The sequence below is a fragment of the Ipomoea triloba genome, chromosome 4 (genome assembly GCF_003576645.1).
Source record: "Ipomoea triloba cultivar NCNSP0323 chromosome 4, ASM357664v1".
In the NCBI taxonomy this organism is placed as follows: Eukaryota; Viridiplantae; Streptophyta; class Magnoliopsida; order Solanales; family Convolvulaceae; genus Ipomoea; species Ipomoea triloba.
Window position 1 is genome coordinate 4,846,379 of NC_044919.1, and position 12,035 is coordinate 4,858,413.

At 34.4% G+C, this 12,035-nt stretch overlaps 1 protein-coding gene across 2 annotated transcripts in view; it reads left to right on the forward strand.

Moving 5' to 3' along the window:
• LOC116016622 (pre-mRNA-processing protein 40C) overlaps window positions 1-10,659 on the forward strand; it is a 16,178-nt gene extending 5,519 nt beyond the window's left edge. For both annotated transcript variants that reach the window (XM_031256973.1, XM_031256975.1), the window contains exons 7-16: window positions 1,282-1,360; window positions 1,886-2,344; window positions 3,386-3,469; window positions 3,915-4,055; window positions 4,231-4,337; window positions 5,176-5,299; window positions 8,604-8,747; window positions 9,053-9,199; window positions 9,567-9,689; window positions 10,084-10,659. In XM_031256973.1, the coding sequence (XP_031112833.1) occupies window positions 1,282-1,360; window positions 1,886-2,344; window positions 3,386-3,469; window positions 3,915-4,055; window positions 4,231-4,337; window positions 5,176-5,299; window positions 8,604-8,747; window positions 9,053-9,199; window positions 9,567-9,689; window positions 10,084-10,389 (1,714 nt within the window). In that variant the 3' untranslated portion in view covers window positions 10,390-10,659. The remainder of the gene's footprint in view (window positions 1-1,281; window positions 1,361-1,885; window positions 2,345-3,385; window positions 3,470-3,914; window positions 4,056-4,230; window positions 4,338-5,175; window positions 5,300-8,603; window positions 8,748-9,052; window positions 9,200-9,566; window positions 9,690-10,083) is intronic.
• Window positions 10,660-12,035: the final 1,376 nt, after the last annotated feature.

Sequence of the window (12,035 nt, forward strand, 5' to 3'; positions counted from 1 at the left end):
TTTTTTTTTTTTTTTTTTTTTTTTTTTTTTTTTTTTTTTTTTTTTTTTTTTTTTTTTTTTTTTTTAATATCTATTTGACTATTTCAGGGAATATAAATACACACACACACACACACAAAGATAATTTATGTCAGTGATAATAGAGATAGGAAAAAACACTAATACTGAGAAGAAAAGGTCGTGAGAATCTAGACTCTCTGTACTTCATTATATAGGAGTATGTAGAAAGCAGTTAAGGTGATATGGATAATACAATTGGCCTGTACAACTAGGGGTTTTCTATATCTCAAGTTCTCAACTATTGCATCTGAGCATATAAGAAAGATAATGATAACCATTCAGTACAGGTATACTGACAGCTATGATACTTATATCATATGATGAATTATCATTAATTGTATGCCATACATCTGGCATTGTCTCCTAATGAATGTTCAATGATCTAGTCTGAATTTTTCTTTATTTCCTTCTGTTCATCTTACATTGGTAGTTATAAAATTATTTATTTTTATTAAACTATATCTATTTCATATTATTTGTTACAAAATGCAAGTCATTGGCATTTTGAGTATTGCAATGCCATATGTGTTGCATGAAGGTGAGGCATCCCATTGCAATGCCATTATTTGAAAAGGTGGAGGCTCAAGGCCAGATGTTTAATTCTCATGTCCCTGCAAATATATCTATTTTTTAATTTGAATAATATTTTAAAATTACTATTGAAATTCTCCAAAGGAGAAGCAACCCATGAACAGAGGGTGTACTTACTGGCTTTACAGCATAACCGACTTGCGAAAGGTTCATGTGTCACCCATTTCCTAAGTAAAGTGCTAGAAAATTAAGAGGATTTGCAGATTTTGTAATTTATCACATGCTAGAAATTCAAAGGTCATGAACTTAAGCTTCCACCTTACTAGTATGTGGTCGCCGTTCACCACCTGCTGTGTCAAATTATTATATCTTAACTGACAGTACCCAGAAAGAGACACTTACGATTCACAGTCACCTTAAAGAGAGTAAATTCTTTTTAGACAAAATGCTTTACTGGATGAGGTTGGCTTTTAGACAAATGGCTTTGCTTTGTACGAGGTTCCAAGGCATGTTTTCTTTTAGTAGTTTATGTGCTTCTAGCCTTCTACTCATTGTGATTTATTTTTTAAAAATTTATTTTCGTTTTTTTCTTTTTCTTGTTCTGAACTAAGTAATAAGTTTTTCTCCTTTTGTGTTGGAAGTCCCTAGGTTCCATTCTTCTAATTATTTTTCTTGCATAATTACAATCAGGGAAAGGTTGTATGGTACAGATTGGGCATTGATCACTACTAATGATGGCAAAAGATATTACTACAATACTAAAACTAAGGTATGGTTAATCAAGTTGGTTATTGTTCTTGTTTGTTTTTCATATATGAGGTGTGCTACATAGCACCATCATGTTTATTGTATTTTCATGTGAAAGTCATTAGCACACATTATTGGCTTCACCTTTTGTCACACACACACACTCTGAATCCATTTCCTGCATCTGCATCCAGAACCTTTAAGGGTGATATTGACATTTAAGAAAGTCGAAATCACCTTCATGTTGGCGCTTCTACTTTCCTGTCTAATATCAACTTCATTAGCAATCAAGGCTAATGGAGAAAAGTGATGAAGCTAAAAATAATGATTGATGCTGAAAACTTTTCTGATATTTTGCCATGCATTAGCTACATATGAACTGGAAAATTTTGGATGCTCCTATAAAATGGAGAAAAGCGATTTCCATAACATTGGTTACTCTATGAAATTGAATCTCTTTAAGTGGTTGTACATTTATTTGCTTATGGTCCTAAATAACTTATTTTAGCAGTGACTTCTAATTAACTCCCTCTCGTTTCGTAATCAGTTGAGCAGCTGGCAAATTCCTGTTGAGGTGGCAGAGCTAAAACAGAGGTTAGATTCTGATGCATTGAAAGCCCAAGCAATGCCCATGGCAAACACCAATGTGCAACCTGAAAAAGAATCTGCTCCATTGCTTACCCCAGCAATTAACACTGGTGGTCGTGATGCCGCAACTTTGAGGCCATCAGGCATGCAGGGAACATCTTCAGCACTGGATCTCATAAAGAAGAAGTTGCAGGATTCTGGATCACCTGCTACTATTCCAACAACTCCTGCTCTGTCAGGAGCATCAGATCTAGATGGAATTAAAGCAGGGGATTCTACTGTTAGAGGTCCACAAAAAGAAAATAGCAAAGATAAGTCAAAAGATACTAATGATGATGGTAATTTGTCAGAATCAACTTCCGATTCTGAAACTGAAGACAGTGGGCCCACCAAGGAGGAGCTCATCATTCAATTCAAGGTATACTAGTCTCTGAAGATTTTCATGGTTTGCATTTTGTACCCCATTTTTATGAACTCACTCTATGGCTGTCCTTTGGTTTTTGATTTACGGTTGCCTTTGTGTATAATACATGCACTTTCCATCATTTAGATGCATGCTTTACTTTGGTTTTCTTACCAGGGTAGTTCTCTTGATCTTCCTAAGTTCTTTGGTTTTCTTGTTGACATTCTAAAGAGTATAGGTTCTTCTCTTTTTTGTACCATAATTTGAAATTTAGATCTAAGAGCTCTGGTATTTTTGAAATTCTTTGAGCAATTCCTTCCTCCTCCCTCTCTTAGTGTCAGATAGAAGAAATTTAAATTTTGAGGTTGCAAGTAAAAAGAGGGGATGAGAAACAGTATTCTATTTTTTTTTTAAATATTTTTTTCATTGAGGATGATTCCTTATCATGTTTCATAACCAACTCTTTTTAATAGTAACTGGCGTTGTGAGGAACATGAAACCACTTGCTTGTATTACTTTTCTTAAAGCATCAAGCTAGATTCTGTTTTGATTTTATCTTAGGGTGGTTTTCTTCTTAATTTCTATTTCCATCTATCAACTTTTAATCTCTTGTCTGCATATCTTTTGGAGAGGAGTTTAATGATTGAGATGATGTAATTTTCTAAATTATACATAACTTCTTAGTTCTAACAATCTAACATATTATCTACCATACATGCTTCTATTTTAACATCTGCTAGGAAAATTCTTTTTTTTTTTTTTGAAAACAAATCTGCTAGGAAAATTCTAAAACTTGTTATTTGAAGGCATTGCATGTGGGGCATGGTAATCTAATTGCTATTCTTTGTCTTTCTGTCTTAAGCTAAGTAGATATCATAATGGTATAGCACTTCAGTTTTTGAATACTTAGCTTTCTCTGTGTGCTTCTTACATAATAGTCTGCTGGTGATGCTAGGACTATAGTTTGTGGTTATAATTTATTCCTCTGTATAAATGTGAAGCTATTTGTTTATATTGGTGTCTAATTTTCTGTTGTCGTCCTCATGGAATTCTCAGGAAATGCTCAAGGAACGTGGAGTAGCACCTTTTTCAAAGTGGGAGAAGGAACTTCCAAAGATAGTTTTTGATCCACGGTTTAAGGTTTGTTGGAGAGACAAAAAGGGATTACACCTTTTCTTCGCCTAACTCTTCCTCATAAATATCCTTCAATGTGCATGGACATTTAGGTGTACATGTGAGTTGTTCTACTGTAGTAGTAGCTATACGGCTATACCTGTAAGACTAGAATGTTAAACCTATAGTACTAAGTCTGATGATTTTCTTATCTGTTAGAATACACGTTATTTGGAATGTACAATTACATGGATATCTACATGTAATGGTATTTATCATTTTGGCCGACATGTTTCTTCAATGTCTCAGTAGTCAGCATTACTGCTGGAATCCACTTACTGGATTAGAGTTACCAATGCTTCTGAAATTGTCTATACACATCATGTTTGCTAATATTTCTTTATTTCCATTTGGTGTGTTGGGAACATGCTGTTGCTTTGGTTTTCTAATTTGGGTGGGATTTCCTTTCTAGGCTATACCAAGTTACAGTGAAAGAAAAGCTCTTTTTGAGCATTATGTCAAGACACGTGCTGATGAAGAACGAAAAGAGAAAAGAGCTGCTCAGAAGGCTGCTGTAGAGGGCTTCAAGCAATTACTGGAAGAAGCAAAGGAGGTTTTTGTAACTACTTACTAATGCTCTCTTATTTTTCTTCAAATAATTAGGAAGTATCTTCATACAGTACCTAACAATATTTTCTTCTGTGGTGCTGAAATTTTGTTATCAGCTAATGCTGTTTCTAAATTGTAGTCATTGTATATTGCCTTCTGATGATTTCCTCTGCATTCAGGATATAAATCATAACACTGATTATCAAACATTCAAAAAGAAATGGGGTAATGATCCCCGGTTTGAGGCACTGGACCGAAAAGAAAGAGATGCTCTCTTCAATGAGAGGTATAAATTATTCATTTTGACACCTGCAGAAGAGTCACTGCCTTGGTTAAGCTTCTTATTTGTTCAAACTGCATGCATGTTATGGAAAACTATTGAACCTTAAGGATAAACTTTTACATCATTTGGGGTATAAAATAAGCACTAATTTGTAACATCTTCCAGTTTTCCCCTTTCTAATGCCTTATGTTCGGAAATGCTCAAAAAGTAAAACTATTTCTGTTTGTTAGAAAACTTCCATCTGAAGGTTTGTCACATCTAACCTTCCCTAGACCCCCTGTATCAGTGGAGCCTCCTGCAATGGCTTTACCCTTTCATTTGTGACAAAGTTAGCTTAGCTTTGCTTCATTCTTTCACCAAATTTCTAGAGATAAATATTGCATCTACTACTGAACTTTCTTTAAATTCTCAATTCCCACTCAAAGCTTTTAGTGCTTCCCCTAGAATATACTTAGGTTTAGATTACAAGAACAATCGTTTCCAATGACACTCATATGAATCTAACTTATACAGTGGAGAGGCAGACATGCATTACTCTTTTATCATTTTTAAAATCAAAACACCAGTTAATGATGCCCACATTCCTAATTTAACACCACTACCTTTTTACTTTTCCCAATTTTCCCTTTATGCCTTTTAATTTTTAGAATGATTAGACAAGGTGGGTCCATTTAGACTTGCAAACACAAAAATAGAGCAGCAAACTTGGAAAGCAAATTACACTATTTGTTTCTTAAAACCTTGCCAAATACAACTACTCCATTGTATTTTGGGATGGAGGGAGTATTTGTTTTTCTAAGTTTTGTTTTACTGATCAGGCAAGTATTCACATGTTCTGCAGGGTGCTTTTTTTGAAGAGGGTTGCTCAAGAAAAAGCTCAAGCAGCTCGCGCCACTGTTATATCTGACTTTAAGTCCATGCTTCGGGAGAAGGGAGACATTACTTCAAATACTCGTTGGTCAAAGGTTGGTTTTGGTGTGAAACTTGTTACTATAACTTGTATACTGTAGCAACGAGGGTACCAATTTATCTGTAAAACAGAACTGTTTGTATGCACCTATATTTTGACCCAATACAATTTAAGACAAACAAGCTGGGCCAGAATGATTTCATTCCTTTGCATGTCATTTTTTTTTCTTGTGCATGCCATCTCTCAACCAATTTTTCTCACTTTAGGGATCTGATATAGTAAAATTCATTTTTGGCCTAAAAGTTTTAGTTAAACTCCATTTTGGTCCTGAAAGTTGCTTCCAATTTAATACTTAACAATTAGGTTTTGTTTCAATTTAGCAACTCCATCCAAATTCCAAAATGAAGCTTTTGCAGTTGCATATGACTCATGTGCACGGAGTTTGCTTTTGCAGTTACATGTGACTCATGTGCACAGAGTTAAGGATATTATGGGCATAATATTTTAAAAGGAAACTTTAGGAGTAAAATAAAAAATAATGAAAAGTGAAAACAAAAATTTGTCCTTGGGTGGATGGTTTATTATTTTCTTTTTAAAATTGTAATTTCAACTTTTTATTGGTGTGTTCTAATTATTTTTTGGCATTTCCGTTTTTGGCTTTTTGCGAATCATTCTTAACAAATTTCTTTTTATTCGCGTTTTCAATTCTTTTATGTGCATCGATTATATTGGCAGTCCCATGATTGTGAAGATCTATCGTTTTTTTCATTTAAATTATTTGTGGAAGAAGAATATACATATAAGGATGAAAGTCTACTACAGTGGTAACTTTTTGAACTGTAGTTGTAATGCCTATGTTGGGGATATGAGGACTATTTTGATACATGTGACAAAAAGTTTATCAATATGCATATAGTTTAATTCATTATTCCTTTGTTAGAAAATATGATTTTATTGAGAGAGCGAAGGAGAGATGTCTCAAAAAAAAATGTTAAAGACTAGAAATCCCATAACCAAAATTTAGGGTCTTTGACACTCTTCAGACACTTTTTGGGCATATGTTGAATGCAAGAGAGAGAGAGAGAGAGAGAGAGAGAGAAAGTGATTCGACGTTGTTGACTTTTGTTGAAAAATAAAGGGCTAGGTTTATCTATAAGGTTGTGCCTGTTTATGAAATAGGTGTTTAAATAACAGTTATGTGTTGGTTTATGGATAGGTGCTTACAGTTATGTGTCTGTATATATATACGTGTGTGCGTGTGTGTGTAGTGTGTACTATGTCTCTTTATTAGAAACAGAGAATATAGAAATATATTTGTAACCTTTCAACATTTATACATTTTCTCGTTTTGTGATTCTTCATTCTTGCTTCCGCCTAATTGGCGGGTGGTTGTTATTCTCCACCTGCCAGGCTATTCCATCTTCCAAATTCAACATGGTATCAGAGCCAAACATTAAACCTGTATTTTCCATAAGTTACTGTTCACTCGAAACTCTAATTTTTCAAATTCCTTGCTCATGGTGAGTTCTTTCGTCAAATTGGTGTTACCCATCCCTGCTAAACTCTCCGGCAAGCCTAACACAGCAAGCCCTGTCGCCGTCTCTTCCGCCACGTGCTGCCACCATTGTCGGACTTCCGATCTCACGCGCTGGCGCGTGTGATCACCTCCAACAGGATTTTCTGGCCAAACTTTCCAGATATCCTCTTCGGTCCTCCGTGACTCCATCTGTTTATTTTTCCTTGTGATGTATTTCTCCGGTGAAAATTTTCCAGATTGTTGTTTTGCCCTTCTTTGGACCTTTTGGTGATGTTTGAAGGCTTTTGGGTTTGTTGCCAAACTTCTTTCTAGGGTGATTTGATATAACTGTATTTGTTTCTTTATTTTCGGTATACCATATTTATTCCCGAGAGTTTTCAAGTTTGGGGTCTTTTTTTTCTTTTTTTTTTTTTTTTATAAATTTCCGGAAGTCTTTTGTTATTCATTTATCCTATAAAGGGTGTAAACAACAACCATTTGGTGTTCTCGGTGTTCATACTTTATCTTTAGGTGTATTTGACTATTTGTCTTTACTATGGGCTCAACTCCCCTTTGATGCTCATGCTTTGTTTTATCTGCTGCTCTTGTTGATGAAGATTGTTGTTGGCAAGCCCTAGAGTGCTTGTGTTGCTGTGAGGTTGTTTGCGTTAAGCTTTGCCCTTGGCACATTCATCTTCATTCCCAAGGGTTGTGTATAGCATCACCTCTCCGAAGCCATCCAGCACTGTTATCCTCTAGCTGCTTTTAATCTTCATTTGTAATTTAGAGTGAAGCGGAATGTTGTTTTAATCCAAGCTTGGAACTTCCAGATGTTCCAGCTTGAGAGGGAGTGTTTAAAAATAAAGGGTTAGGTTTATCTATAGGGTTGTGTCTGTTTATGAATAGGTGTTTAAATAACAGTTATGTGTAAGTTTATGGAAAGGTGCTTACAGTTATGTCTATATATGTGTGTGTGTGTGTGTGTGCGCACTATGTTTCTTTATTAGAAATAGAGAATATAGAAATATATTTGTAACCTTTCAGCATTTATACATTTTCTCATTCTGTGATTCTTCATTTTTGCTTCTGCCTAACTGGAGGGTGGTTGTTATTCTCCACCCGCCAGGCCATTCTATCTTCCAAATTCAACAACTTTTTTTGGGGGACATGTTCTGGTCAGGATGGGACACATTCAAGAAGACACACATTGATGATTAATTCTATTAACTTTTAATGACTTATGTAACTTAAACTTTTGATGACTTGATGACTTCACTTCTTTGAATCTGTGTAGGCTGTTTCATGCGTTTTTTTCCCCATGAATAACCTTTGATGACTTAACTGTGTAGGCTATTCCATTTCATAATTGTCTTTGTTTCTGTTTATCTGTGGATTGTCTTTTCTGTATGACTGTATCATTTGCTCTTGATATGTTATGATTATGAAATTGTGTCCCAACATGTGTCATGTCCTTTTTGACGTGTCCGTGTCTGACACAAGACTTGCTTCATATTTTCTAACTATACAAACTGTAACTACTTAAAAACATTTTTTCTAAAAAAACACAGAATATGAGAATATATAGCTATAGATACTCGTTCAAGTATATATTTGAGTAAACTCCATTTCTGCTTTCTGGTTGGCTATAATTGAGTTTGATTAATGTTAAAAATCATGCACAGTCAGGACATCTCTCCGTATTGTTTCATTACATTCAGATGAACTCTTCATGGGACTTCTTTTATATCAGTGAATTTAGTTTAGGCTTGTCTTCCATATAGGCAATTATTACATCTACCCATAACTTTCATCCTCTCATGGGATTTTAAATTTTTGATATTAGGTGAAGGACAATTTAAGAAATGACCCCCGGTACAAGGCTGTCAAGCATGAGGACAGGGAAGTGTTATTTAATGAGTATCTGTCTGAACTAAAGGCTGCTGAAGAAGAGACAGCAAGAGTGGCAAAAGCCAAATATGATGAGGAGGTGAGACTTGAGAGATACGAATCCTTTTCATCTTTAAGTTCCAGATTTTTTGTCTTCTTCCTTTGGCTTGTGAATATGGTCATGATGATATTACTTACAAGATCTCATGACTATACTTGTTTCAGCAGGGCATGTCTTGCATATAATGTAATTTTAAATTGGCAATGTCATACAACACTTATTGTGCATATGGTCCTTTAATCATTGCTTCTCTTGTAAATACAAATATATCTGAATTGACTTTTAAATGCATATATGATCTGATTACTTATCTGGTTGTGAGCTTCTTGGGTTGTTCCTTTTAGGAAAAATTGAAGGAAAGAGAGCGAGCACTGAGGAAACGAAAAGAAAGAGAAGAACAAGAACTGGAGAGGGTACGGTTGAAAACTTGTAGAAAGGAAGCAGTTGAGTCTTATCAAGCTTTGCTGGTTGAAACAATCAAAGATCCTCAGGTACTTATGAAAAACAGGGTTGAATTTAGTATCTAAATGCTCAAAACATGAATGAAAATCCACTATGAGATTGAGGGTAGAAAGATTGTTACTGAAGAATTTAAACACAATGACAAGGGTAATATGGATTTCAGTTTTCCATAACATTTTCTATATTTCCTTGATGATAGTTGGAAGGATATCCAAGTGTGTACACAAACTTGTAGACTTGTTTACTGCATCTTGAGATATATACATTTTCAACTGAATTAGAAAATGATATGGTTTCATCTGTTTGATATAATCCCATATATAAATGTACTGTATTTCCACGTGTATTTGCATCTTTGAGGAATGTTCACTCACTGTTTCCGCCTGTGCAACCTAGGCATCTTGGACTGAGTCAAAACCAAAACTAGAGAAGGATCCCCAAGGACGTGCGGCCAATCCTCATTTGGATCAATCTGACTTGGAAAAACTCTTTCGAGAACACATTAAGACATTGTATGAGGTAAGTTCAAAATCAGTTACAAACTGTTTCATTTTTCTTTAAATGAGTTGCTTTCATTGAGCATGTGTACATACATACATAGTATTTCATTTGTTTCATCTACCTATCCATGTGGCATTATGATGCATTCTGGAATTACAAATTATCCCGGGCATGACTTTCAACTGATTTAGACATTTAGTTAGGTCAGATTCTGAACATTCATAGGCTCTGGATGCCAACTTGGTATACAAACATTAATGGCGCCATAGCTAGATGTGATATTGTACTGTTTGCTTTTTAGTTTTACGGTTTTACCAGCATTTTATCTTATACAAGCGGATGGTAAATCATTATGTTTGCCAATTTTGCTGTACGACACATTAGAAAGACATTGCTATTTGTTATTTTGTAGCGGTGTGCCCAAGAATTCCGAGCTCTTTTGATTGCTACTATAACTACCGACACAGCTGCTCAAGAAACAGAAGACGGAAAAACAGTTCTTAATTCCTGGTCAACCGCAAAACAGCTTCTCAAAGCTGATCCCAAGTACGCTAAGATGCCAAGAAAAGACAGGGAATCCCTATGGCGCCGACACGTCGAGGATATTCAGAGGCGGCAAAAGTTGGCAAACGAACAAGAAGCCGATAAGTCAAGGAATAGAAGCTCCGGTGATTCCTCGAAATTTTTAGCTGGATCAAAGAGAGCTGAGAGAAGATAGCTCTTTTGCACTAGAGTCTGTAAACTAAGTGCTTGAGAAGTAGCCAGCTTAATCTTGACGAGGTTAGAATGAGGGAGAATATTTGGTAGGATGAAGCCAAAAATCTTTTAGTTGAATTATATTCTTTGTTTTTGTCACTAACATAAAATACATGGAACTATTAGCTTCACAATGTAATCTACCATAGATCGTTTTTGGTTTCATACAAATCGTTCCTATCTATTTTACTCTTTATTTCATAACGTATTGATTGATCATTAGTCGTTGACAGTTCTTTTTTACTCTTCAGCTCTATTGATGAGCAACATGTAGCTAAAGTTTATACTGTATACTCGTCCCTTTTATGTGTCTCATTTTATGTATATCGAGTTTATTGTTCATTGATTAAATTAATTTTTAAAGCTTTAAAGTGTTTACATAATTAAGATCATGTATGACGAGTTTGATTGAGAATTAAGAATATAGGACAATAATTAAAGTTGTGACCTTTAATATGGGAATTATATTATACTGAGTACTCATTTGATCACTTCTTTCAAGGCTTTACGTAATTTAGACATTGCGTCATGTTATACAGATATTATATAATATTGTATAATTTAGCCATGAATGGTGCCCAAATTAGGGCTAATGACAAAAATAGCAAAAGTTGAGAGGAGTGAAAATAAATAAATACTTTTTAAAACTTGTGCATTTTAAAGAAAAACTCCATTGAGACTTGTGTTTTTATCATAATCACAAGTTTTAAAAGGTATCTATTTTTATCTATTCCTTTCACTTTTAGTCAATAGTCAATGACAAATTATATTATGGATCATGGTCTACCTTGCATTGTAGACTTTGGTCCAAAATAATTTTTAAATTTTGTATTTGTAGTTAACACAATTGTACCTGCAATTGACAATTTTGTACTTGTAACTATCATATTATGTGTCAATAATTATCAAAGTATTTATTTATATGTACATAAATTATTAATTATAGGTACAAAATGTACGTATCTCTGGTTCCATGGTATAACAATTGTCAGTCAATACCACCCCAAATCAAACCTCGAATTGAATTGCGACCGATATTGGATAAAGTTAAAGCAGTGGTCGGTAGAAGAAAGAAAAGTCAAAGAAAAAAGTTACAGATTTTTTTTTTCTTTGAAAAGAATGTTATGCTATAGATAGTGACTCAAAAGAGTGAAACCAAAATTGTGATCAAACTAATAAGTTTATTAAGAAAATTACAATTTACACATATTAGCCTTAATATTCAAAATTTTGGCTGAAGAGGGTCAAAACTAATTGTTGATGGGTTCATAAATTGATTTTTGGGATTCATTGCATCAAAACTAATTGTTGATGGGTTCAATTGCACCTTTAAAAAGTTGAGGGGCTAATTGACTTTTCATTTAAAGTTCGATGACCTATTAAACCCTTTTCCCTATGATTTGGTGGAAATAATTAAAACAAGGATATGTTTAACTAATTCCAAATAATGACTGTAAATTATTATAATTGAATTTGAGGAATGATTGATCGAGTTGGAGACTCTCTAATGACATTTGTTGACTCCGCACTTTCATTTGAGAGTTATTGTTGACTTTGTAGTTTTCTCAAATATTTGAAATGAGTTCACATGGTGATCTCACTCGACTT